The sequence below is a fragment of the Neoarius graeffei genome, chromosome 22 (assembly GCF_027579695.1).
Source record: "Neoarius graeffei isolate fNeoGra1 chromosome 22, fNeoGra1.pri, whole genome shotgun sequence".
Classification (NCBI taxonomy): Eukaryota; Metazoa; Chordata; class Actinopteri; order Siluriformes; family Ariidae; genus Neoarius; species Neoarius graeffei.
Genome location: NC_083590.1, coordinates 55,666,641 through 55,690,676, shown reverse-complemented (window position 1 = coordinate 55,690,676; position 24,036 = coordinate 55,666,641). Strand labels below are relative to the sequence as shown.

The following is a 24,036-nucleotide window of genomic DNA, read 5'->3' as shown; positions in this document are numbered from 1 at the left end:
GAATGTGAGTGTGAATGGTTGTCTGTGTCTATGTGTCAGCCCTGTGATGACCTGGCGACTTGTCCAGGGTGTACCCCGCCTTTCACCCGTAGTCAGCTGGGATAGGCTCCAGCTTGCCTGCGACCCTGTAGAACAGGATAAAGCGGCTAGAGGAGATGAGATGTTGTTGGCATCAAATTCAAAATGAGCATATATTTTTCAAAAAAGCAATAACATATTCTCAGTTTCAACATTTGATGTGTTGTCTTTGTACTATTTTCATTGAAATATAGGGTTTCTATGGTTTGCAAATTATCACATTCTGTTTTTATTTTTCGTTAAAGTGTCCCAACTTTTTTGGAATTGGGGTTGTAATGCTGCTACGCCAGAAAAAAAAAACCCAGATGAATATTGCATTATATCATGAAATGTTGTGATAAGATATTTCCATGTTATAACAAGAAACTTTTCTTGTTATAAAAATATATCTTCCAGTGTGCTGAATAACAGCAGAATCTCGGCCCAAGCATGGAGTAGAACTTAATTAAATGGTGTAAATGAGTCGTATTTCCTCAGTTTATCCGTTCTACACACACCGTTTCCTCATTCAAACATGTCACCTTATAGTCTAACAAGATAAGTTATGATGTTATAACGTGTAACGTTTTATAACAATAATATATCACATTATAGCAACATAAAAAGTATTTTTGTTATCACAAGAAATATTCTTTATTGTTCTAAAGGTGGTGTGTATGTCGTAATAATGTGAAAACATCTTATCACTAAACTTTTCACATTATAACGTCATACTTGTCAATTTTTCTTTTTCTACACTTCTGTAACACACACACACACACACACAAAACATGCATGTTTCTCTGCTGTACTGCAACAAAATATTTGTGTTCAGCCTGCAGTGATTTCTGATAGTGTGCAGTGTCGGATAAGACCAGATGCCAGGACACTATTAGGAGAAAAGATCAACGTCATCACGGTCAGTTTTCGTACATCTTTTTTGCGTGTGAGTGTGTGCGTGTGTGTGTGTGTGTGTGTGTGTGTAACTATTCTCCTGTATTGTAGGTGTATCTTGAGCGAGGCAGACAGGAGCAGGACACAGAGAAACAAAGTGCCACAATGCTGACTGATGAGGTTTCACAAATACACGAGGTCAGTACTTCCAGCACAGAGCCTCATAGTGTCCAGCTTTTATACTAACTGAGACAGAACTCGGTCCAGTGTCAGAGGAGCTCACATGCTCAATCACACCAATATAGCAAAACAAATCCCAATAAAACAGCTTTCTGAGGAAGAAAGTTAGTCAAGCCTGCAAAGAGAAAATAATTTCTTTCTGCAAGACCTACTGAGATTGGTTCATAAGAGAGAGCACACGTAGATCAGCGATCACTCTTTAACTCCATCAACCGTTTCCAGATTGGACAGACATTAAAATCAAGAGCATGGTTGTAGATCAGACCGGAGGCTGTGTTGTTCGATCTAAAAGAGGAAATCAGTCACTACTAATGTGGTATCGTTTTAATGAGATGTCCAGTATACACTACCGTTCAAAAGTTTGGGGTCACCCAGACAATTTTGTGTTTTCCATGAAAAGTCACACTTTTATTTCCCGCCATAAGTTGTAAAATGAATAGAAAATATAGTCGAGACATTTTTCTGGCCATTTTGAGCATTTAATCGACCCCACAAATGTGATGCTCCAGAAACTCAATCTGCTCAAAGGAAGGTCAGTTTTATAGCTTCTCTAAAGAGCTCAACTGTTTTCAGCTGTGCTAACATGATTGTACAAGGGTTTTCTAATCATCCATTAGCCTTCTGAGGCAATGAGCAAACACATTGTACCATTAGAACACTGGAGTGAGAGTTGCTGGAAATGGGCCTCTATACACCTATGGAGATATTGCACCAAAAACCAGACATTTGCAGCTAGAATAGTCATTTACCACATTAGCAATGTATAGAGTGGATTTCTGATTAGTTTAACCCTTTGGTGACTGACCCCTTGAAAATGGTTCCTCCAGGAACGATGACGTTTCAGTTGTCAAGACAACGGAAAAACTAAAATACAAAAACAGAAAGATACGTCACAATGCTCTTGTGCACAAAGCAAAATGCTCTTGTATTTTAGTTTTTCCGTTGTCTTGACAACTGAAACGTCATCGTTCCTGGAGGAACCATTTTCACGGGGTCAGTCACCAAAGGGTTAAAGTGATCTTCATTGAAAAGAACAGTGCTTTTCTTTCAAAAATAAGGACATTTCAAAGTGACCCCAAACTTTTGAACAGTAGTGTATGATCACATGTTATGTCATATAATAATCTTTAGTTTTATATTGAGTTGAAAATGTCAAAGTGCCTTACATATAAAAGATTAGTAGATTGATAAGGCATGATGAAGGATCATTGCTGAATTCACTGCACATCTAAGCGACTTGCTGCAAATCATGACAAGTCTTTTTAACAAAAAAATTCAAAAATAGCCTTGAAAAATAGGATTGGAACGTGTGTGTGTGTGTGTGTGTGTGTGTGTGTGTATCTTTGATCTAAGGTGAGATACTGCCTGAAGACTCTAAGGGAACGGATGGCAGCCCGACATAATAACAATAACAAGGTATTGAATTTCATTTTGTTTCTTACACGAGTCTCATATTGTCCAACATTTTGATGTTGTAGGTTATGTACAGTGCTGCGCACATGTCTTCGGCACATGTAAATGAAATGCTCTAAAGCAAAAAGGCTTTCAAAAATGTAAAAAACAAAACCTTCTATAAAGAGCAGTAAACAGCCATTAACATACAAGCATTTAATTTTGGTGAGAAAAGATTTTCTTTCTTTTACTGTCCTAATGATGAAGTCATAAAATAAACATTAACACAAAATTAGCATTGAAACCCTGAAGGTGCCAAAGATTTCTACACATCACAGTGTATTGTAGGTAAAATGGTTAAACAGTAACAATAAACAAGTCAAACGATCCACTTTGCTCTGTAGAGTCCAGTCAGTGAGATTCAAGTTGATATGTCCAGCAGCAAATCCCCCGTCTCCAACACCAGTGTGGACGCACCTGTCCCTGAGAGCCAGGTGAGATACATCTTATCATTTCACATCCTATGGATCCTCAAGAACATTTTCATGTGTTTAATTTATATGTAGAAATGTATGTAGACACCTTGACCATCGCATTCATATGTCCTTGTTGAACATCTCATTCCAGACTTATTCTCCCTTTCATGTTATAATAAGCTCCACTCTTCACTTCTCTTCTGGGAAGGCTTTCTACTAGATTTTGGGGTGTGGCTGTGGGGATTTGTGTTCATTCAGTTCAGCTACAAAAGCATTAGTGAGATCAGACCGTGATGTTGAGATGTTGAGGCTCCAGTTCCAGTTCATCCCAAAGGTGTTCAGTGGGGTTGAGTTCAGTCAGGGGTCTCTGCAGGACACTCGAGTTCTTCACTCCAACCTTCACACATCATGTCTTCATGGAGCTCGCTTTGTGTACAGGAGCATCGTTACTCTCATGCTGGAACAGGTTTGGGCCTCTTAGTTTCAGTTACTGGGAAACTGTAATGATATTCTATACATTCTAGTGTGCTTCTATATTTGTGGTAAAAGTTTGCCAAAGAACCACATATGTCAGGTGTTCACATACTTTTGGTCATATTGTGTAAATGCCATCCATCCGTCCATTATCTGTAGCCGCTTATCCTGTACAGGGTTGCGGGCAGGCTGGAGCCTATCCCAGCTGACTATGGGTGAGAGGCGGGGTACACCCTGGACAAGTCGCCAGGTCATTGCAGGGCTGACACAGAGACAAACAACCATTCACATTCACACCTACGGTCAATTTAGAGCCACCAGTTAACCTAACCTAACCTGCATGTCTTTGGACTGTGGGGGAAAACGGAGCACCCGGAGGAAACCCACGCGGACACGGGGAGAACATGCAAACTCCGCACAGAAAGGCCCTCGTCAGCCGCTGGGCTCAAATCCAGAACCTTCTTGCTGTGAGGCGACAGTGCTAACCACTACACCACCGTGCCGCCCCATATTGTGTAAATGTATACACGTAATTCATTTTGAATCTAAAAGCAATATTATATATAATATACTCATAAGGCCAGAATTACTAATGTTTTGCAGCATTTGCAGGCCTTCTTTTGGTGTTAAAAGACTACTGTTGGGATTTACAAAAGAGGTGCAGTGAAAAGTTAAAGATGGACAAGCCTGGACATAGATATAATCTGGCCTCACTGCATATGTATTTGGGGAGGAAAGTAATGAAATTAATTATGCACTGTGATTTACTAAGGTTTGCAGTAGTCAATTTACTGCAAATTGTGGCATTATTTAACAGCGAGAAAAAGCATGTCTTAATTTTGCTCTTGACATCGAGATGTTGAGAGAGTTAGAGAGACACTGTGCAGACTCTCAGCGAGCATGCAGGCAGGGTTGAGGGTCGTGCACAGAATAGATCTGTGATTGCTCAGATTAATATTTTCACCTCTAAATGTAATCTATGAGGGGGCGGCACGGTGGTGTAGTGGTTAGCGCTGTCGCCTCACAGCAAGAAGGTCCGGGTTCGAGCCCCGTGGCCGGCGAGGGCCTTTCTGTGCGGAGTTTGCATGTTCTCCCCGTGTCCGCGTGGGTTTCCTCCGGGTGCTCCGGTTTCCCCCACAGTCCAAAGACATGCAGGTTAGGTTAACTGGTGACTCTAAATTGAGCGTAGGTGTGAATGTGAGTGTGAATGGTTGTCTGTGTCTATGTGTCAGCCCTGTGATGACCTGGCGACTTGTCCAGGGTGAACCCCGCCTTTCACCCGTAGTCAGCTGGGATAGGCTCCAGCTTGCCTGCAGCCCTGTAGAACAGGATAAAGCAGCTAGAGATGATGTTAATTTATTGGAATGTCAGAGGAAGATGTTATCGGAACATACTGATTGTCAAGACATGTTGTTCTGTACCTGTTTGCAGTACTATGCTAATTTGTGCTGCTCGTGGTAAATTGTGTGGGTCATTATTAAAATGAACTGACTGCGTCTGTGTTTATTAATTCATATTGATAGTGGATCACCTGGAGAACTGGCCACAACTATCAGCGCTTTTATTTTTATTGTAGCCTCATGCTAATTAGCCCATCTAGCTCTAACAACTGAATGTCTGTATGCTGTCTGATCTTACGTTACTGATTGTATATTCAGTGTAACTCGTAAAAAATAAGAAGTGCTACCGTGTTTAGGCTTCTCTTCAAGCTGTGAGCCGCCATGTTGATCTGATGTCACTTGCTGAAGTCAGAGTTGAGAAAGGAAGCTGTTGTAAATATTTCTGGATGTAAAAATACTGCAGCTTCATCAGAAGTAAACCAGACAGAGGCAGCAGACCCCTGGACCAATTTTTTTTTTTAGTTTTTAAAAGGATTTTATTTGCACACAAAACATGAAGCCTGGAGACAGCGAATTGACAAGGTCAGGTTCAAACTAACACAGAAAAGCCTCTCAGTTTATATCCTGAGATCCTGTGCAGAATGAAAACAAACAGCACCGTAAAATAAAGGAAAAGATGAACAGAAAAACAATAACCGGGCCACAGGAGAACATGAACAAAATTAAAATCATAATCCTAACAGAGAGACAGTTAAAATCTTATGGCATGTACACTACCGTTCAAAAGTTTGGGGTCACTTTGAAATGTCCTTATTTTTGAAAGAAAAGCACTGTTCTTTTCAATGAAGATCACTTTAAACTAATCAGAAATCCACTCTATGCATTGCTAATGTGGTAAATGACTATTCTAGCTGCAAATGTGTGGTTTTTGGTGCAATATCTCCATAGGTGTATAGAGGCCCATTTCCAGCAACTCTCACTCCAGTGTTCTAATGGTACAATGTGTTTGCTCATTGCCTCAGAAGGCTAATGGATGATTAGAAAACCCTTGTACAATCATGTTAGCACAGCTGAAAACAGTTGAGCTCTTTAGAGAAGCTATAAAACTGACCTTCCTTTGAGCAGATTGAGTTTCTGGAGCATCACATTTGTGGGGTCGATTAAATGCTCAAAATGGCCAGAAAAATGTCTTGACTATATTTTCTATTCATTTTACAACTTATGGTGGGAAATAAAAGTGTGACTTTTCATGGAAAACACAAAATTGTCTGGGTGACCCCAAACTTTTGAACGGTAGTGTATGCAGTAGTGGAATTACACTAAAATCAGGAAATGATACTGGTCTTAAGGACTGAATCATGTATTCAGTCAACCAATGAAGAAGCATCCATCCATTATCTGTAGCCACTTATCCTGTGCAGGGTCGCAGGTGAGCTGGAGTCTATCCCAGCTGACTATGGGTGAGAGGCAGGGTACACCCTGGACAAGTCACCAGATCATCTCACAGCTGACACATAGAGACAAACAACCATTCACACCTACGGTCAATTTAGAGCCACCAATTAACCTAACCTGCATGTCTTTGGACTGTGGGGGAAACCGGAGCACCCGGAGGAAACCCATACAGACACGGGGAGAACATACAAACTCCACACGGAAAGGCCCCTGTCAGCCACTGGGCTTGAACCCAGAACCTTCTTGCTGTGAGGCGACAGTGCTAACCACTACACCACCATGCCGCCTCAATGAAGAAGCACTGAGGAAATAATCATAATGAAAGGAAAATTAAAAAAAATAACATCAGTTCACACTGGAGCAACCCCAAGAACACCCCAAAGCAAGTTTAAACCTTCTAAACTATCTCCTGAACCATAAACCAGAATCAGCCTGGACGATTACCCCACTTACCTACAGTCTCCCTGAAAGGACTGAGCAAAGGGGAAACAAAAGGTCTTCAAGAAAATAGGAATGCTAAATTACACATAGGCTTCAGCTCTCAGAGTGGGAGTCATAGCTGTTGCTCCTGCTTCCTGAACCTCATCTCATCTCATTATCTCTAGCCGCTTTATCCTGTTCTACAGGGTCGCAGGCGAGCTGGAGCCTATCCCAGCTGACTATGGGCGAAAGGCGGGGTACACCCTGGACAAGTCACCAGGTCATCACAGGGCTGACACATAGACACAGACAACCATTCACACTCACATTCACACCTACGCTCAATTTAGAGTCACCAGTTAACCTAACCTGCATGTCTTTGGACTGTGGGGGAAACCGGAGCACCCGGAGGAAACCCACGCGGACACGGGGAGAACATGCAAACTCCGCACAGAAAGGCCCTCGCCGGCCACGGGGCTCGAACCCGGACCTCCTTGCTGTGAGGCGACAGCGCTAACCACTACACCACCGTGCCGCCCCTTCCTGAACCTGTTTCAAAATTTTGGAAACACTGGCAGCAACAGCGGCTCACAACATAGATTAACATCAGGAGAATGAAACACACTATGAAACACATTAATACCTCACAGCCAAATCTCCACCAAGACCCTAACCAGGCTCACAAGCAACTTCATTTTTCACAAATCCAAAGTTTCCTTTCGGGTTATATCTCCTCATCAAATGCAGTATGACCCAAGTGATGGAAAGCACAAGATTGATAAATGAATCAGTGTCTTTTGATACTAATAAAAACACGAGAAAATCACCAGCGGAGTTTATTTAATGCAGTATGATGAACCTTCTGTGAACCTGTGTGTTAGTTTCAGTCACACTGTCTCTTGCTTACACACACAGACTTGCTTCTGTGAGCACTTGGTACAGTTCTCACACTGCTCTGAGAAGTCGCAGCTCTGACATTCTGAGAAACAGCACTGACCAAAGCTGCATTTAGCTTCACAAACAACACACAGACGTTTCACAGACGTTCTCAGTGCACTGCTTACTCTCGCCTTTTCCCCACATCCTGTTCACTCATGAGATTATAAAAGCCATACTGCTGCACGAGTGTAAATGTACACTGAAATATTCACAGACATGTTAAACCAGGTTTACTGACTTGTAAACATGATGTTGAGGTTTAATATCGACAGAGAAGAGTTATTTTTGTGCACTCCTCTATGACACTCTCCTCTTTGCCTTCAGGTGTCTCCTTCTATCTCTTTGGCATTCTGGCAAATGAATGTTAGTGTGAGAGTGGAGGAAGAACCAGGGTTTTGCCGCTCCCTTGCATTCTCTCTCTCCGTCACTAAGCAGTAGTTGTGGCCACAAAGAACTCCAGACATCCAGTGGGAGAATAGCGCGTAGCTGTTATTGGTTTTATTCCTGGATTAATGATGAACATGTCACCATTTTGCAAATTCTATCACAAATGTGACACTGTACGTTGTGTCCTAGAGACAAAGAGGTCGAAATGTCAATTATGAATATATACGCGCAGCAGCCACTTTAATAGGAACTTCTTGTTGATGCTAAGATCCCTGTTCTTGGCTGTAGGAGTGGAACTCAATATGTTGTTCTGCTGTTGCATGCTGAGATGCTTTTCTGCTCACCACAGTTGTAAAGAGTGATTATATGAGTGATTATATCCTCTCTGGCAGCTCAAACCAATCTGGCCATTTTCCTCTGACCCTCTCTCAACAACAAGATGTTTGTTTCCACAGAACTGTCGCTCACTCACTCAATGTTTTTTGTTTTCCGCACCATTCTGTGTAAACTCTAGAGACTGTTGTGTGTGAAAACCCCAGGAGATCAGCAGCTTCTGAAATACTCAAACTCAGGGGCGCAGATACGTTTTTTGAACTGGGGGGGACAAAGCTGCCAGCAAACCAACCCTGATATGCCTGTCAAACTTGTTGTGGGTAACCATAGCAACCAAGCTCGAGCTCGCAACCTGTGCAGTCTGCGCAGCTCAACCAACTGAATATCAGTCTTTGTTTTATGTGAGTTGTTGCAACTATGTATATACTGCCGTGCACCTCAATAAACCGAATGGTAATTAGTCTTTTGATTTTTCCGTGAGGTTTGCCTTATGCAAAGAAAGACAGCATAGACGTTTTTTCCTCCCTATAAGTGGGGGGGACCGAACGAGGCGAATTTAAATCTGGGTGGGACGAATCCCACCCGTCCCCCCTCTATCTGCGCCCGTGCTCAAACTACCAGTCCATCTGGCTCAAACCAACACCCAGACCACAGTGAAAGAAAGGCACGCTCTGAGATCACAGTTTTTCCCATTCTGATGTTGAAGTGAACATTAACTGAAGCTCTTGATTTGTATCTGCGTGATTTGATGCAACGTGCTGCTGCCGAGGGATCGGCTGATTAGAGACCTGCAGGTGGATGGGTGTTCCTAATAAATTGGCCGGTTAGTGTATATCTCATCTTTTCTTTTTTTTAATTTTTATTTATCAGGAGCAGGAGTGTGTGAGGTTGAGAGAGATGACCAAACATCTGTATGCTCAGCTGCAGGAGGTAGAAAAGAGACACCAGGAGGACAGAGAGGCGTTACAGGTGAGTCAGTCTCTCTCACACACACCCTTGTGTCTTTCCTATTTCTAAACATTGGAAATTATTTTGCAATGCTTTGTTTAATCAGCTTATTCCAGCTATAATTCACATCAAGAAACACAAGCTTTCTTTCTAACTGCACATCTTGGCAGCTTGTAGGTTTGAGGGTTCGTATGATTCATATCTTGGTAGCTGAGTGTGTGTGTGTGTGTGTGTGTGTGTGTATAACCCTTAATGCACTAGTTTAAAAATAAATACATGTCAGTAGTTCATTTACTCATATTCTTCTTCATTATGTGGAAGATATGGTATGAAGGTCGTATTTAACCACGCCGTCATCTGTCATATTTTGTGTCTTAGTGGCTCCCTCAAAACTAATTTCTGACACAGTGTCTGTACACACTGTCCCAAATGACACGTTCTTGTTAAATTAATTCTAATAAGGACTTATTTGGGACACACCTGAAATCAGACTGTCTGTGGTCCTCTTCAGGCAGAGAACAGAGAGAACCTGCGGTGTCTGGAGGAGCAAAACGAGCAGCTGCAGCAGGCCTGGAGTGAGGCAGAGGGGCAGGGCCAACACATCGATGAGCTAAAGATACTTATAGGAAATCTGAAGCTTGAGAACGCGAGCCTTTGTGAAAAAATGGCTGCAGGCGAGGCTGAACTTCAGGAACTCCGAGCACTGAAGGATGGGGAAGATGGGAAAAGGTGAGAGGAAACAGTGAAAGGAAAACAGTGCACTTTCTCCTCATCCATTACTCGGAGATCAGAATCATCCAAACTCAAAATTCAACCCCAATTCCAAAAATTTGGGGCACTATGTAAAGCGTAATTAAAAAAAAACAGAATATGACGATTTGCAAATCATGGAAACCCTATATTTAATTGAAAATAGTACAAAGACAAGATATCAAATGTTGAAACCAAGAAATTTTATTGTTTTTTGAAAAATATATTCTCATTTTGAAATGTCAGCAACACACTCCAGGAAAGTTGGTACAGGGGCAACAAAAAACTGAAAAAGTTGTGTAATGCTAAAAAAACAAACAAACAACTAATTTGGTTAATTGTCAACGGGTCAGTAAGCTGGTTGGGTATAAAAAGAGCATCCCAGAGAGGTGGAGCCTCTCAGAAGTAAAGATGGGGCGGGGTTCACCGCTCTGTGAAAGACTCCGAGGGCAAACAGTGCAACAATACTTAGAATAACGTTCCTCAATGTAAAACTGCACAGAATTTGTGGATCACATCATCTATAGTCCATAATATCATTAAAAGATTCAGAGAATCTGGAGAAATCTCTGTATGCAAGAGACAAGGCTGAAAACTGACATTGGATGCCTGTGATCTTCAGTCCCTCAGGAGACACTGCATTAAAGGCAGACACGTGCCTGGAGTGGAAATCACTGTATGGGCTCAGGAACACTTCAGAAAACCATCGTCTGTGAAAACACTTCATTACTGCATCCACAAATGCAAGTTAAAACCAGATATAAACAATATCTAGAAACCCCGCCCCCTTCTCTGGGCCCGAGCTCTTTTACGATGGACTGAGGCGAAGTGGAAAACTGTCCCGAGGTCTGACGAATCAAAAGTAGAAATTCTTTTTAGAAATCATGGACATCACATCCTCCAGGCTAAAGAGGAGAGGGACCATCCGGCTTGTTATCAGTGCACAGTTCAAAAGCATTCAGCATCTGTGATGGTATGAGGGGGCATTAGTGCACATGACATGGGTCGCTTGTACATCTGGGAAGGCATCATTAATGCTGAATGATATAAACATGTTTCAGAGTAACATACTGCCATCCAGACAAAATCTTTTGCAGGGAAGGCCTTCCTTCTTTCAGCAAGACGACGCCAAACCGCTTTCTGCACATATTAAAACTGCATGGCTCTGTAGTAAGAGTCCAGGTGCTAAACTGGCCTGCTGCAGTCCAGACCTGTCTCCCATTTAAAACATTTGGCACATTATGAAGCGCAAAATACGACAAAGGAGACCCGAAACTGTTGAGCAACTGAAACTGTATATCAGGCAAGAATGGGGCAACATTTCTCTTTCAAAACTACAGCAATTAGTCTCGTCAGTTCCCAAACATTTAGAGTGTTGTTAAAAATAGAGGTGATGCAACACAGTGGTAAACACACCCCTGTCCCAACTTTTTTTTTTTAAACATGTTGCTGACATCAAATTCAAAATGAGCATATATTTTCCAAAAAACAATAAAATTTCTCAGTTTCAACATTTGATATGTTGTCTTTGTACTATTTTCAGTGAAATATAGGGTTTCCATGATTTGCAAATTATTGCATTCTGTTTTTATTTACAATTTACACAGCGTCCCAACTTTATAGAATTTGGGTTGTAATAATCAAACTACAGAATCAAAATTATGCAACTCTTATTAGAGCAGAGTGTGTGTGTGTGTGTGTGTGTGTTCTAGATGTAAACAGCTGCAGAAAGAGCAGGCAGCTCTGAAGGAGAAAATCCATCACCTCGATGACATGCTGAAGAGTCAGCAGAGGAAAGTGAGACACATGATCGAGCAGGTGACAGACACACACTCTCAGAGTGACATGACCCCAGATACAAACTAGTTAGGATGGACGTTTTATCAACAAACACGGGGTTCTACATTATTATATACAGTCCCAGTCAAAAGTTTGTACACCCCTATTCTACTGATTCATAGGTTTTTCTGAATTTTGACTCTTTTTTTTTTCTATAAGACTGAAAACTATAAAATAACACGTGGAACATGTATGGAATTATGTAGTAAACAAAAAAAAGTGTTGAAACCCCCCCCAAAAAGTTTGATATTTTAGATTCTTCAGTGTATCCAGCGTTTCCCTTGATGATGCTTTGCACCCTCTTGGCATTATCTTAACCAGTTTCATGAGGTCATCACCTGGAATGCTTTTCAATTAACGGGTGTGTCTCATCAAACGTTAATTAGTGGACGAGTTTCTTGCCTTCTTAATGTGTTTGAGATCAAACAGTAAATAATAAACTAGACCGGACAATTCCCCGGGGGAAATTGTGAGAGGATGCAGTGCGCGAAGCAATTCGGTCACGCATGTTTGCTGGCCGTGAATGTGTGACCTGCAATGATGTTTCAATGCAATGATTATGTGTGTGATTGAGACAGCAGCCGTCATGAAGAAGAGCTATTCAAGAGTATAACCAAAGTGACTACAGGCAGAAATTAGCATGCACTGCTATAACCTGGGACAGACATCTGTCCTTACCACAAGGATAATGTTTAATTTGTGCACTGTCCCTTTTAAAAATAAAATAAACTCTAAACTCTAAGAAGAGTGTTTGTAGTTTGTATGTACGAACAGAAGTGTTCCTAATAAAGTGGGCGGCTAAGGTGAAGTGTCATGCCGACCGAGGCTGTTTTTTTTTTTCACAAAAAAAAGAAATTCACAAAATTCTTTCACAGTGAGTGCTAGAAGGGTCTCCTGAATAGACTGATGTAATTTTTTGTCTGTAGTGTTAAAAATGAGAGACTTTTCTGTCACGTTTATAATGGGTGTCAATGAGCTAAGACACACAAGGTATGGAGTTTTGTGCTGTTTTTTATGAAGGACCAGGCCTCGAACAATGACAAATAACTCGACAACGGAAGCAGCTATTCACAAAATTCTTTGACAGTGAGCGCTAGAAGGGTCTCCTGAATAAAATTATGTATTTTTTTGTCTGTCGTGTTAAAAATGACGACACTAGAACGATTTAAAAATGAGAGACTTTTCTGTCCCGTTTATAATGGGAGTCAGTGAGGCCGCTCACCTGTGCTCTCCTCACTTTGAGGCTTCTCATTCAAAAACTGTAAATCCTATCGTTTAGGTAGACACATTGTGTGAATCAGGACAAGTTTTCCTACTACATTTGAGAAAATCATGTCTGTAGAGTGAAATTTGTGGCTGAAAACAGAGTTTAAGCGAGAAAGTTTGAGCTTTTTTTTCAAGCTGTCTACACTCTAAGCTTAACGACCCTCACTGGTGTGTAACGCAATAGACACCCATTCAAAAGCCGGATTTTCTCCCGGAACCCACATGGCGTTTGAGCCGGGACTGATCCGAAAGTGTAGAACCTAGCAGAAAAGTTGAATGCCAGATCCACAGAGGAGAAGTTTTCCTACGTTTGTGAGTTAGAATCACGTCTCTAGGTGAAAGCATGCCAGAGCAGCGGATGTTTGAAAAAGTGTTTTTTTTTTCAATTAATTCCATAGAAATGAATGGGGTTTTTTTGGACGGTTTTTTCGCGACTATGTCGCGAAAAAATCGTATTCTGTAGAGAAAAGTAATAGCATAGCGAGTCCGATCGAGCCGCACGTTTTGATGTATTGTTTGTCTGTGTGCGACGTACGGTTATTGAGTTATTCGAAATCGAAATTTGCGTAGGAATAAGAAGAAGAAGCTCCCCTAGGGGAGCCCATAGGTTGCTGTGCTGCAGCACTGCATCCTAATAATAAACATACTCTCTAAAAATAGTCGTATAACATGTAGCCGTATAATGTAGTAATCCATATTATGTCAAGAACCAAACAACTAAATAAAGAGAAACATCCATCATTACTTTAAGACATGAAGTGACTTTTAATTAATAAAAATAAAGAAAAACATTGAATGAGAAGGTGTCCAAACTTTTGAATGCTACTGTATTGTACTGTACTGTGTGTGATTAATATTTATCATAAACATTGTGTCCCCAGCTTCAGAACTCTCGGACTATGATGGAGGAGAGAAACCGTGTGATTTGTGATCTCAAAGAAAAAGTGTCTTTTCTGGAGGCAGAGGTTAGTATCTGTGTCAATATTGTGAGTCTCTTTAAGACTTGATCTGAAACTAATACCTCAGCCTTGGGCTCTCTGTTCATTAGGACATCCGTCTCCTCGCAATTCAGAGGAGCAGAGACTCCACTCCGAGGCTCATCACATTATCAAAGACAGAGAATAAACACAGTAACCCTGTGCAGGAACGTCCTTTCCCCCACCTGTACTCACGACTTTATTCTTTTGGTCACTACCTACAGCTCATGACCGTAGGTGTTGAGGATTGGGGTGTAGACTGACCAATAAACAGAGAGCTTCATCCGCATCTTCATTTTCAACCATGCTCTCAGACCTAGACATGCTGATTTTCATCCTGGCTGCTTCATACACAGCAGTGAAATATTCCAGTGTGTGTTGGAGGTCCAGTCGATGGCACCAAAAGAAAAACATCATCTGCCGATAACAGCAATATTACCATGAGGGGCTGGAGATCATTTAGTGTTCTATACAATCGTGTGCCTGAAGAAAAACATACGAGTGTGATGGTCAGATGTCCACATACTTTCGGCCATATAATGTATAAAATAAAGAGGCTGATGGCATGAACTGATCCAAACACTTTAAAATAATTGCTGGTTAGTTTCTCAGCGTGGCAGTAAGAATTAAAGATAAAATTCTCTTATCCAGAGAGAATATAAACGTTAATTAATTTCTTTCTAAACAGTCTGAGCAAGTCTCTTTTTCTGCGAGCCCATGCGTCATACACCATGCAGGCATTATATGATGAATTTATTTATAGAAGGCTGAAATCATCATATTATGGCATCCATCATTTGTTATATTATAGTCTTTAAGAAGCTGGTGTGAATTCAGACGCGAATTAAAAAGGCATACGTGAGATGTGCTTGGACATGGACTAGTTTGGCACAGATGTGGGACAGCACAGTTTGTTTACACACACACACACGATACAAATGGGTGTTAACACAGAGTAATAGGTTCGAAAGAGGAACAGGTGTGAGCAGTGATCAACAAGGTGGCACAAGTGGAAAAAATGAATGAAACCGGCGGCTTCTGTCTGAGGCTGGATCTGTTTTTCTTTCATCCCTAATCCACGAGAGTAAATTATTTCCTTTCTTAACCTACAGAACAGAGAGATGCAGGACCAGATAGAGTTCTGTCTGGGAGATCAGAAACCCAGCTCCTTTCAGTCTGAGAAGGAAGCTCAGATTGTCTACAGGTGAGCCTTCACACACATACCCACTTTACAACTTCCTAGATAGCCAAAGGAATGTAAGCAAACAAACATGAAATCCCACAGAAAAGCTCCTGTAGCACAAACTGCTGAAAAAGTTAACGCTGGATAAAACAGAAAGGTGTCAGCATTAACCCTTTTCAGCAGTTTGTGCTACAGTAGCTCTTCTGTGGGATTGGACCATATGGGCAAGCCTTCGTGACCCATGTGAATCAATGAGCCTTCGACACCCATGACCCTGTTGCCAGTTCACCGGTTGTCCTTCCTTGGACCAATTTTGTTCGGTACTAACCGCTGCGTACCGCAAACACCCCACAAGATGTGCCGTTTTGGAAATGTTCAGACCCAGTCATCTCACCATCACAATCTGGCCCTTGTCAGAGTCACTCAGATCCTTACACTCACCCATTTTTCCTGCTTCCAACACATCAACTTCAAGAGCTGACTGTTCTCTTGCTGCCTAATATACCCCACCCCTCGACAGGTGCCACTGTAATGAGAGAATCAATGTTATTCACTTCTCAGTATTTTTAATTTTCCCGCTGATTGGTGTATATGATGTGTGAGGCATCTGTTAGCCAACTAGCTAATATCTATTACAGCAGTAAGGCAGCGACATCCTGTTTCGAATGCAGACAAGGTGCGTGTAACCCCTTTTTTTAAACGAGTGCTAGTCACCCAGCACAGTACAGGCTACTTAGAGTTACACTAAATGATAATAAATAATGGCGCAACAGGATCCTGAATTCTCAGCGGTGGAATGATGAGCTGGCTGAGATTCCTGAAACCATACATTTACAAGTATAATAGAGAGAGAATAATAATAATAAATCTAAAGAATGATAAATTTAATAGCGCGGTGCCTCCACTGCGAAAATACTACACTTACCTTTGAAGCTAGTGGATGGTGTATTTCCTCAGAATTTAAAATAAACAATAGTGTATGAGTGCATTAAACCAGTGGTGAATGCAAAGCTAATAGCCTATCTGCAGTGTGGAAACGTCAGCACATTCAAATATTGTTTAAAAAAACAATCAGCCAATACACCCAAGATATAAATAATTAAATCTCATCTCATCTCATTATCTGTAGCCGCTTTATCCTGTTCTACAGGGTCGCAGGCGAGCTGGAGCCTATCCCAGCTGACTACGGGCGAAAGGCGGGGTTCACCCTGGACAAGTCGCCAGGTCATCACAGGGCTGACACATAGACACAGACAACCATTCACACTCACATTCACACCTACGCTCAATTTAGAGTCACCAGTTAACCTAACCTGCATGTCTTTGGACTGTGGGGGAAACCGGAGCACCCGGAGGAAACCCACGCAGACACGGGGAGAACATGCAAACTCCGTACAGAAAGGCCCTCGCCGGCCACGGGGCTTGAACCCGGACCTTCTTGCTGTGAGGTGACAGCGCTAACCACTACACCACCGTGCCACCATATAATTAAATAATAATGATTATATTCATTAATAAGCAATAATAATAGCAATAGGAAATATTATTGATATAACAAATGCTTCCCTGAGAAGCGAGGAATGAATTGACCAAAGTTAGTAAAACAAAACAAAAATAAACCTGCGAGAGATAGGAGCGTAAACAGTTTTCACTCAAAACGTTAAATGGAGTCTCTCGCTCAAGATTAAATAGACAAGTAAGGTTAACAAGACAAGTAGGCAAAAACAAACACCTTAAAAGTTAACTAATAAATGGCTGCAGCCCTACAGATATCAAACCTTAAGTCCTCATTACGTGGGTTAAGATAAACAGAGATTTAACCAAAATGCCCATCAAAACCGCACAAGCTACATAAACAGTAGAGTTAAAAAAAAAAGAAAAAAATATAAAAGTATCAAATCAAAAAACAAGAGCGCTGTTGGGGCCCGTTGGTGCACTAGTTCACAACTCCCTGAGCTGCAGGCAAGACAGCAACCGCTGCAATGCCCATCCAATCGCCGGTCGAGGCGGTAACGTGTGTGTGGTGGTGTCAGTGTAAGTGTAAATTCACGTTACTCACAAACGGATCAAACAGATTGGATGGCCCCCTGCAGTCCCAAGAGGCGGTACCCTTGGCTGGTCTCCTAGCCAGGTGTTAGCCCCAGCAGCAGCTCTCTGGTGGGCCCAGCACCGGAGAAACGAGAGGAGTCCTTGGGGGAATGACGATCCTCAGCGGTAATGTAGAGCTAAGAGCAGTCAGCTAGGCGCCAGTGGTGTAGCAGTAACTCATGCTAGCTAGCCAGCTAACCCCAGTAGCTAACAGCAGGACAACCAAGTTAACCTTACCACTTCAAAATGCGCAAAAAAACAGGGACAAACAGCAAGGAGTCCCTTCGAATGCTCACCGACTTATACAGGACAAAGCTACAAGCTATACTGTAAAGTCTCCCCAAACCAGTAGTGACACACTGCAGAAAACGGGATCCTCTCTCTTCCAGGGCTTGACACGGACTGGCAAGGCAAGGCAAGTTTATTTCTATAGCACATTTCATACACAGTGGCAGTTCAATGTGCTTTACAGAAGTAAAAGCAAAACAGTAAACAGTAGAAAATAAAATTACATAAAATAAAGGGGGAAGAAGAGAGAAAAAAATAATAAGAATTAAACAATAGTAGAAATAAAATAATAAAATGAAGTAAAAGTTCAGTAAAAACAGCAGAATAAAATAGAATGAAAGTTAAGTAAAGTTTAAAACATGCAGAGACTGTAAAAGTTAAGTAAAGTTTAAAACATGTAAAGATGACGATATTAATAATTTAGCAGAAAGCATCTGAAAACAGCTTGGGTCTTTAGTCTAGATTTGAAGCTTCCAACAGCAGGAGCATTTTTAATGTCCTCTGGCAGTTGGTTCCATAGCTGCACTGCATAGTAGCTAAAAGCTGCTTCACCACACTTTGTTTTAACAACAGGTTTTACCAATAAATTTTTCTGCTGCGATCTGGTAGATCTGATTGGGTTCGGCCGCTGCAACATATCAGAGAGGTAATTGGGCCCTGTACCATTTAGAGATTTGTACACCAGCAGCAATGCTTTAAAGTCAATTCTGTAGCTTACTGGAAGCCAGTGAAGGGACCTTAGAACTGGAGTAATGTGCTCTGTTCTTTTTGTTCGTGTGAGAACCCTCGCCGCTGCATTTTGAATCACCTGAAGTTGTTTGATGGTCTTTTTTGGCAGGCCTGTGAAAAGGCCATTGCAGTAATCAACCCTACTAGAGATGAAGGCATGTATTAGTTTTTCCAGATCATTTTTTGACATAAGTCCTCTTAGTTTGGAAATGTTTTTTAGGTGATAAAATGCCGATTTAGTGATTGCTTTCATGTGACTGTCAAAGTTTAGCTCGCTGTCAATGAAAACACCAAGATTTTTAACCATATCTTTTGTTTTAATCCCCTTTGTGTCAAGAATAGTGGTAATCCTGAGTCTTTCATCCTTTTTCCCCAAATAGAATTACTTCTGTTTTATCTGTGTTCAGCTGGAGAAAATTTTGTGACATCCAGTTGTTGATTTGGTTGATACACTGGTAGAGACATTCAAGGGGGGCATAATCATTAGGTGATAGAGCAAAATAAATGTGGGTGTCATCTGCATAGCAGTGATACAAAATTGAGTTGTTCTTGATAATTTGTCCAAGTGGGAGCATATAAAGGTTGAATAGTAATGGTCCAAGGATCGACCCCTGGGGGACACCACAGGTCAAGGACATTGATGTTGAGGTCCAATTTCCCATGGTAACAAAGAAGCTTCTAAGTATGATTTTAACCAATTGATAACTTTACCAGTCAACCCAACCCAGCATGTCTCGTGAGGTGATAGAATGTTGAGAGGGCTCGCAATTTCACGGGCATTAATGATGTACAAATTATCATTCGTTGATAACAAAATTCAAATAAAAATACAGAGAACAAATAAATATGATTGGCCTGAATTTACCATATGTCATAACACATCAGAGCAGTGAAAATATTATAAACCACAAGGCATTATGGTAAATAGAGTTAATTAACATAGAAAATAGGTCAGTCCAATATGGAGTATAAAATACAGTATTATTTTAGAGGACCTTACATGCGTGACGAGGCTGAAGCAGAACTCCAACTACGTCTGTATTTCTGCAAGTGAAGAACGTCTGCAAATAAAATTCATCTACTGTGAAGAACCTGTCTCCAGACTTCTTCCACCCTTTGCATATGACTGAAGGGTGCATATTCTGGTGTAAAAAAAAAAACAAACAGCAGACTATTGAGTAGTCATGCACAGTCTCTCAGACATCCTGATTAATCTGTCTGGCTGAAGTCACTGCTCAAACATCTTCAGTAGCATCATGAGTCTTTTCAAAAGTCATTTCTTCTGATGGGCACGGGGCTCGAACCCAGACCTTCTTGCTGTGAGGCGACAGCGCTAACCACTACACCACCGTGCCGCCCAACATGTGATTCTGAATCACTAATTCTGTTTCTCACGACAGCTGCTAGCAGATCACTGTAGCTGGTCATTTCTGTAGCAAAACTGCCCTGCTACATACAGTACACATCTACAGTATGTCATATCCACCACCATAAGCGTATCCTTCCTCTCAGTCCTGTATGTTGGTCTTATCTGATCAACCCAACTAACGTTTCAATTACAGTGATATTCTGAAATGCCTTAACAGTAACTCGAATCCTCTGGTGAGCTTGAGAAAGTCCATTTCTAGCATTAGGTATCTGGGAGGAGGCGGCACGGCGGTGTAGTGGTTAGCGCTGTCACCTCACAGCAAGAAGGTCCGGGTTCGAGCCCCGTGGCCGGCGAGGGCCTTTCTGTGTGGAGTTTGCATGTTCTCCCCGTGTCCGCGTGGGTTTCCTCCGGGTGCTCCGGTTTCCCCCACAGTCCAAAGACATGCAGGTTAGGTTAACTGGTGACTCTAAATTGAGCGTAGGTGTGAATGTGAGTGTGAATGGTTGTCTGTGTCTATGTGTCAGCCCTGTGATGACCTGGCGACTTGTCCAGGGTGAACCCCGCCTTTCACCCGTAGTCAGCTGGGATAGGATCCAGCTCGCCTGCGACCCTGTAGAACAGGATAAAGCGGCTAGAGATAATGAGATGAGATGAGACTTTCAATACCATTTTTCAAGATTTTTACCATACCATTATAAACATCTTTTATAGTTTGTAGTCAACAGACCTTACAGTATGTAGTCCTGTTGATTGTAAATGATTAAAACATGTTTTACGTGTTAAATGTGAGAAGTTGTTTACTTTTGCTAACTTGAAAACCATTTTTCTGGTTTGCAGCAAGACTCTGACACCAACGAGAGCTGGAAACAAGTCTCTGCCCTTCATCAAAGTAATCGAGCTCAAGTCCTGAGCAGATACAGAGAGGAACGTGAGGCATGCAGTTACACAATGTTGCTGTACAGACAGAAATCAACCTCATTTAAAGAACAGCTTAATAGTGTCTTTAGTAAAATAAACACTACTCATCAATAATACTGTTTTAATGATGATAACTTGTTGCACACAGGATCACAGTTCAGACAAAAACTGTTTAAACTATTTACAAACTATGTAAATAGAAGTGTGTGTGTGTGTGTGTGTGTGTGTGTGTGTACACAGTATGAATATAATAATGCTGGTTAAATAAGCGCTAGTCCTAACTATCCTGCCAGGTCCCATATTAAATGTGAAATATAAACACCTCCTGCTGTTAATAAAAGCTGTATAGTTAATATTTTTATATATATTATGATGTAGTTCTGTATTTATATCATGAATTTTGTGGGTCCAAATAAAGTTAAATGAAAGTCATGTACAGATCACTCTGTGTCTTTCATGTGTGTACATCATATAGGACGTCCCACTGAAGTCATAAATACCATATATTTCTCCCTTTTCAGCATTATTTTGGAGCGTCACGTCTATGCGTGTTCACGTTTGACGTACCTCAAACTATCACTCATCCGCATGCATTTGCGCTCTGAGCATGCAGTGTGCACTGCAAGGACTAATCAATATGCACCTGTTGATAATCAGAGCACAATCACGGCATGTACACATAAGGACTCCAAACACACACACAGACTTTGCGAAGTATAAGCACAGTACCCTGTGTCTCACGTTACCAAGCCCTAGTTCTATGTTTATGCTACTCTGGTCCTTGACTTCCCATACGCCCAAGGGAGACTTCTTCTATTTTTGATAATGGTGGGACACGCATAATCTGTCTGGATCTGGATGACATGAAATTTTTCAACTGTAGATGTTTTAAAAAATGCTTTGGAGGAATTTGATATTTTTCACATAACTGATTGAGGTAAGCAACACTCCATCCATATACAAATCTTTCACTCTCTGGATGCCTTTCGCATGCCATGATCTAAATCCCCCATCTTTTTTACCAGGTGTGAATTGTTCATTACCCCAGATAGGGGGTGAATTGGGAGAATACTGGAGAGTCTCCCATATGTTTGTGTTCAGCGTGCCACACTAAAATTGTGTTTTTCAGGAAGGGATTTTTTGTATGTTTTTTAAGTCTTTTTTCATCTGAAGAATATAAATAACTATGTAAGGACAATTCTTTATTTTTTCAACTTTATTCATCACACACTTGTGAAATTCCCTCTCTGCATTCAGCCCATCTAAAGCAATGAACACACACATGCACACACACACACCCAGAGCAGTGGGCAGCCATGCTAACAGCGCCCGGGGAGCAGTCGGGAGTTAGGCGCCTCGCTCAAGGGCACCTCAGCCCAAGGCCGTCCCATATTAACCTAACCTGCATGTCTTTGGACTGTGGGGGAAACCGGAGCACCCGGAGGAAACCCACGCTGACACAGGGAGAACATGCAAACTCCACACAGAAAGGCCCTCGCCGGCCGCTGGGTTCGAACCCAGAACCTTGGGTAAGCATTCTTTTTCAGTGCTTACCCAAGATGGGGGTGAAGTACAAAAATAATGTGTAGCTGATGTTAACTGGGCCGCCATATAATACCACCTGAGATTTGGAAACTGAAGCCCCCCTCTCTCATAAGGCTGGTATAGTAATTTTAGGCGAAGTCTTGCTTTCCTATTGTTCCAGATGAACTGACTGAACAACTTGGTTAAATGATCGTAAAACGATGCTGGTAATGGCAGAGGAAATGTCTGGAAAAAGTACAGGAATTTAGATAAAACTGTCATTTTTATAACATTTGTTTGCCCCATCATGGATATGGGTAAATTAGACCATCGGTTTAATAATTTGGTGACTTCATCTACCAGAGGGTCATAGTTTGATGGGATTATTTTATTGAGTTGTAGAGTAATTTTAACACCCAGATATTTGAACTCTTCAGTAGTTGTTGTAAATGGTGTTGTTATTGTGGGGTTTCCCCTCTCTTCCTCATTAAGAAACATTAATACAGATTTAGAATTATTAATTTTGTACCCAGAGAATTTTCCAAAGTCTTCTAATAGCCTTGTCAGGTTCAGGATGCTCTTTTTTAAATCTGTCAAAAAAAAAAAAATATGTCATCCACAAATAAAGAAATTAGGTGGTCTCTTTTACCAATTCTTATGCCTGATATTCCCGCATGTGTTCTCACTCTCACCGCTACAGCTAAAGGTTCTATTGCTAATGTAAAAAGTAGTGGTGACAAAGGACATCCATGTCTCGTTGATCGCTGTAGGCTAAAGGGTTTTGAAATGTTGTTATTAGTTAGAATTTGTGCTGTAGGATTTGTAGTCGAATCCATTGAAGGAATGACTCACCCAATCCATATCTTGGAAGTAGTTCCAGGAGATAATTCCATTCTATTCTGTCAAATGCTTGGCATGCATCTAGAGCCAACATTGCTGTGTCTTTAGTGTTGTGTTTCTCATATAATATATTTAGAACCTGTCTGATATTGTGATAGCCCTGTCCATTTCTAACAAAACCTTGTTGGTCATCAGTTATCAATTAGGTAAATATTTGTCTAGTCTCCTAGCAAGAGCCTGACATAATATCTTGGTGTCACATCCCATAAGACTAATTCCCCATGTAGGAGGAACATTCAGTTGGGGATTTATTTGGTTTTAATAAAAGAGTTATAGTAGCTAATCTCAACGAATCAGGTAGCATTCCCAATTCATAAGATTCATTATGCATGTCTAGAAGTGGCTGTACCAGTTGACTATTAAATTCTTTATAAAATTCTATTGGCAGCCCATCTGGTCTGGGTGCTTTACCACTATTCATATCTCCTATAGCTTCTAAAAGGTCCTCTACTGTTAGTGGATTATCAAGTATTGCTTTATCCTCCTCTGATAACGTCTGGAATTGTAACTGGTCAAGAAAAGTGTTCTGAGCTTCTTCATTTCCATTATATTCTGATTTGTATAACAGCTTGTAAAACTCTCTGAACTTATCGTTTATCTCTGTGCGGTCAATCGTTAAAAGTTACCTGTTTTTGACTTAATACTATGAATTGTCCTTTCAGCCTGTGTTTTCTTAATTCGCCAGGCCAGTAATCTACCTGCTTTTTCTCCTTGATCATAATATGCTTGCTTAGTCCACATGAAACTCTTAGCCACTCTTTCAGTTGTCAGTTTATCATATTTAGCTCTCATAATAGTCAGGTTTTGTAGTTTTTTGGGATCTTTGTCATGATAGAACTCGCTCTCTATG

At 41.2% G+C, this 24,036-nt stretch overlaps 1 protein-coding gene across 1 annotated transcript in view; it reads left to right on the top strand.

The window, feature by feature from the left end:
- tuft1b (tuftelin 1b) overlaps nucleotides 1-21,194 on the top strand; it is a 37,464-nt gene extending 16,270 nt beyond the window's left edge. Inside the window, exons 2-11 of the mRNA XM_060904987.1 lie at nucleotides 893-976; nucleotides 1,063-1,149; nucleotides 2,545-2,607; nucleotides 2,988-3,077; nucleotides 9,278-9,376; nucleotides 9,867-10,084; nucleotides 11,818-11,923; nucleotides 14,092-14,175; nucleotides 15,300-15,391; nucleotides 20,682-21,194. Coding sequence (XP_060760970.1) covers nucleotides 893-976; nucleotides 1,063-1,149; nucleotides 2,545-2,607; nucleotides 2,988-3,077; nucleotides 9,278-9,376; nucleotides 9,867-10,084; nucleotides 11,818-11,923; nucleotides 14,092-14,175; nucleotides 15,300-15,391; nucleotides 20,682-20,754 — 996 coding nt within the window. The 3' untranslated portion in view covers nucleotides 20,755-21,194. The remainder of the gene's footprint in view (nucleotides 1-892; nucleotides 977-1,062; nucleotides 1,150-2,544; nucleotides 2,608-2,987; nucleotides 3,078-9,277; nucleotides 9,377-9,866; nucleotides 10,085-11,817; nucleotides 11,924-14,091; nucleotides 14,176-15,299; nucleotides 15,392-20,681) is intronic.
- Nucleotides 21,195-24,036: the final 2,842 nt, after the last annotated feature.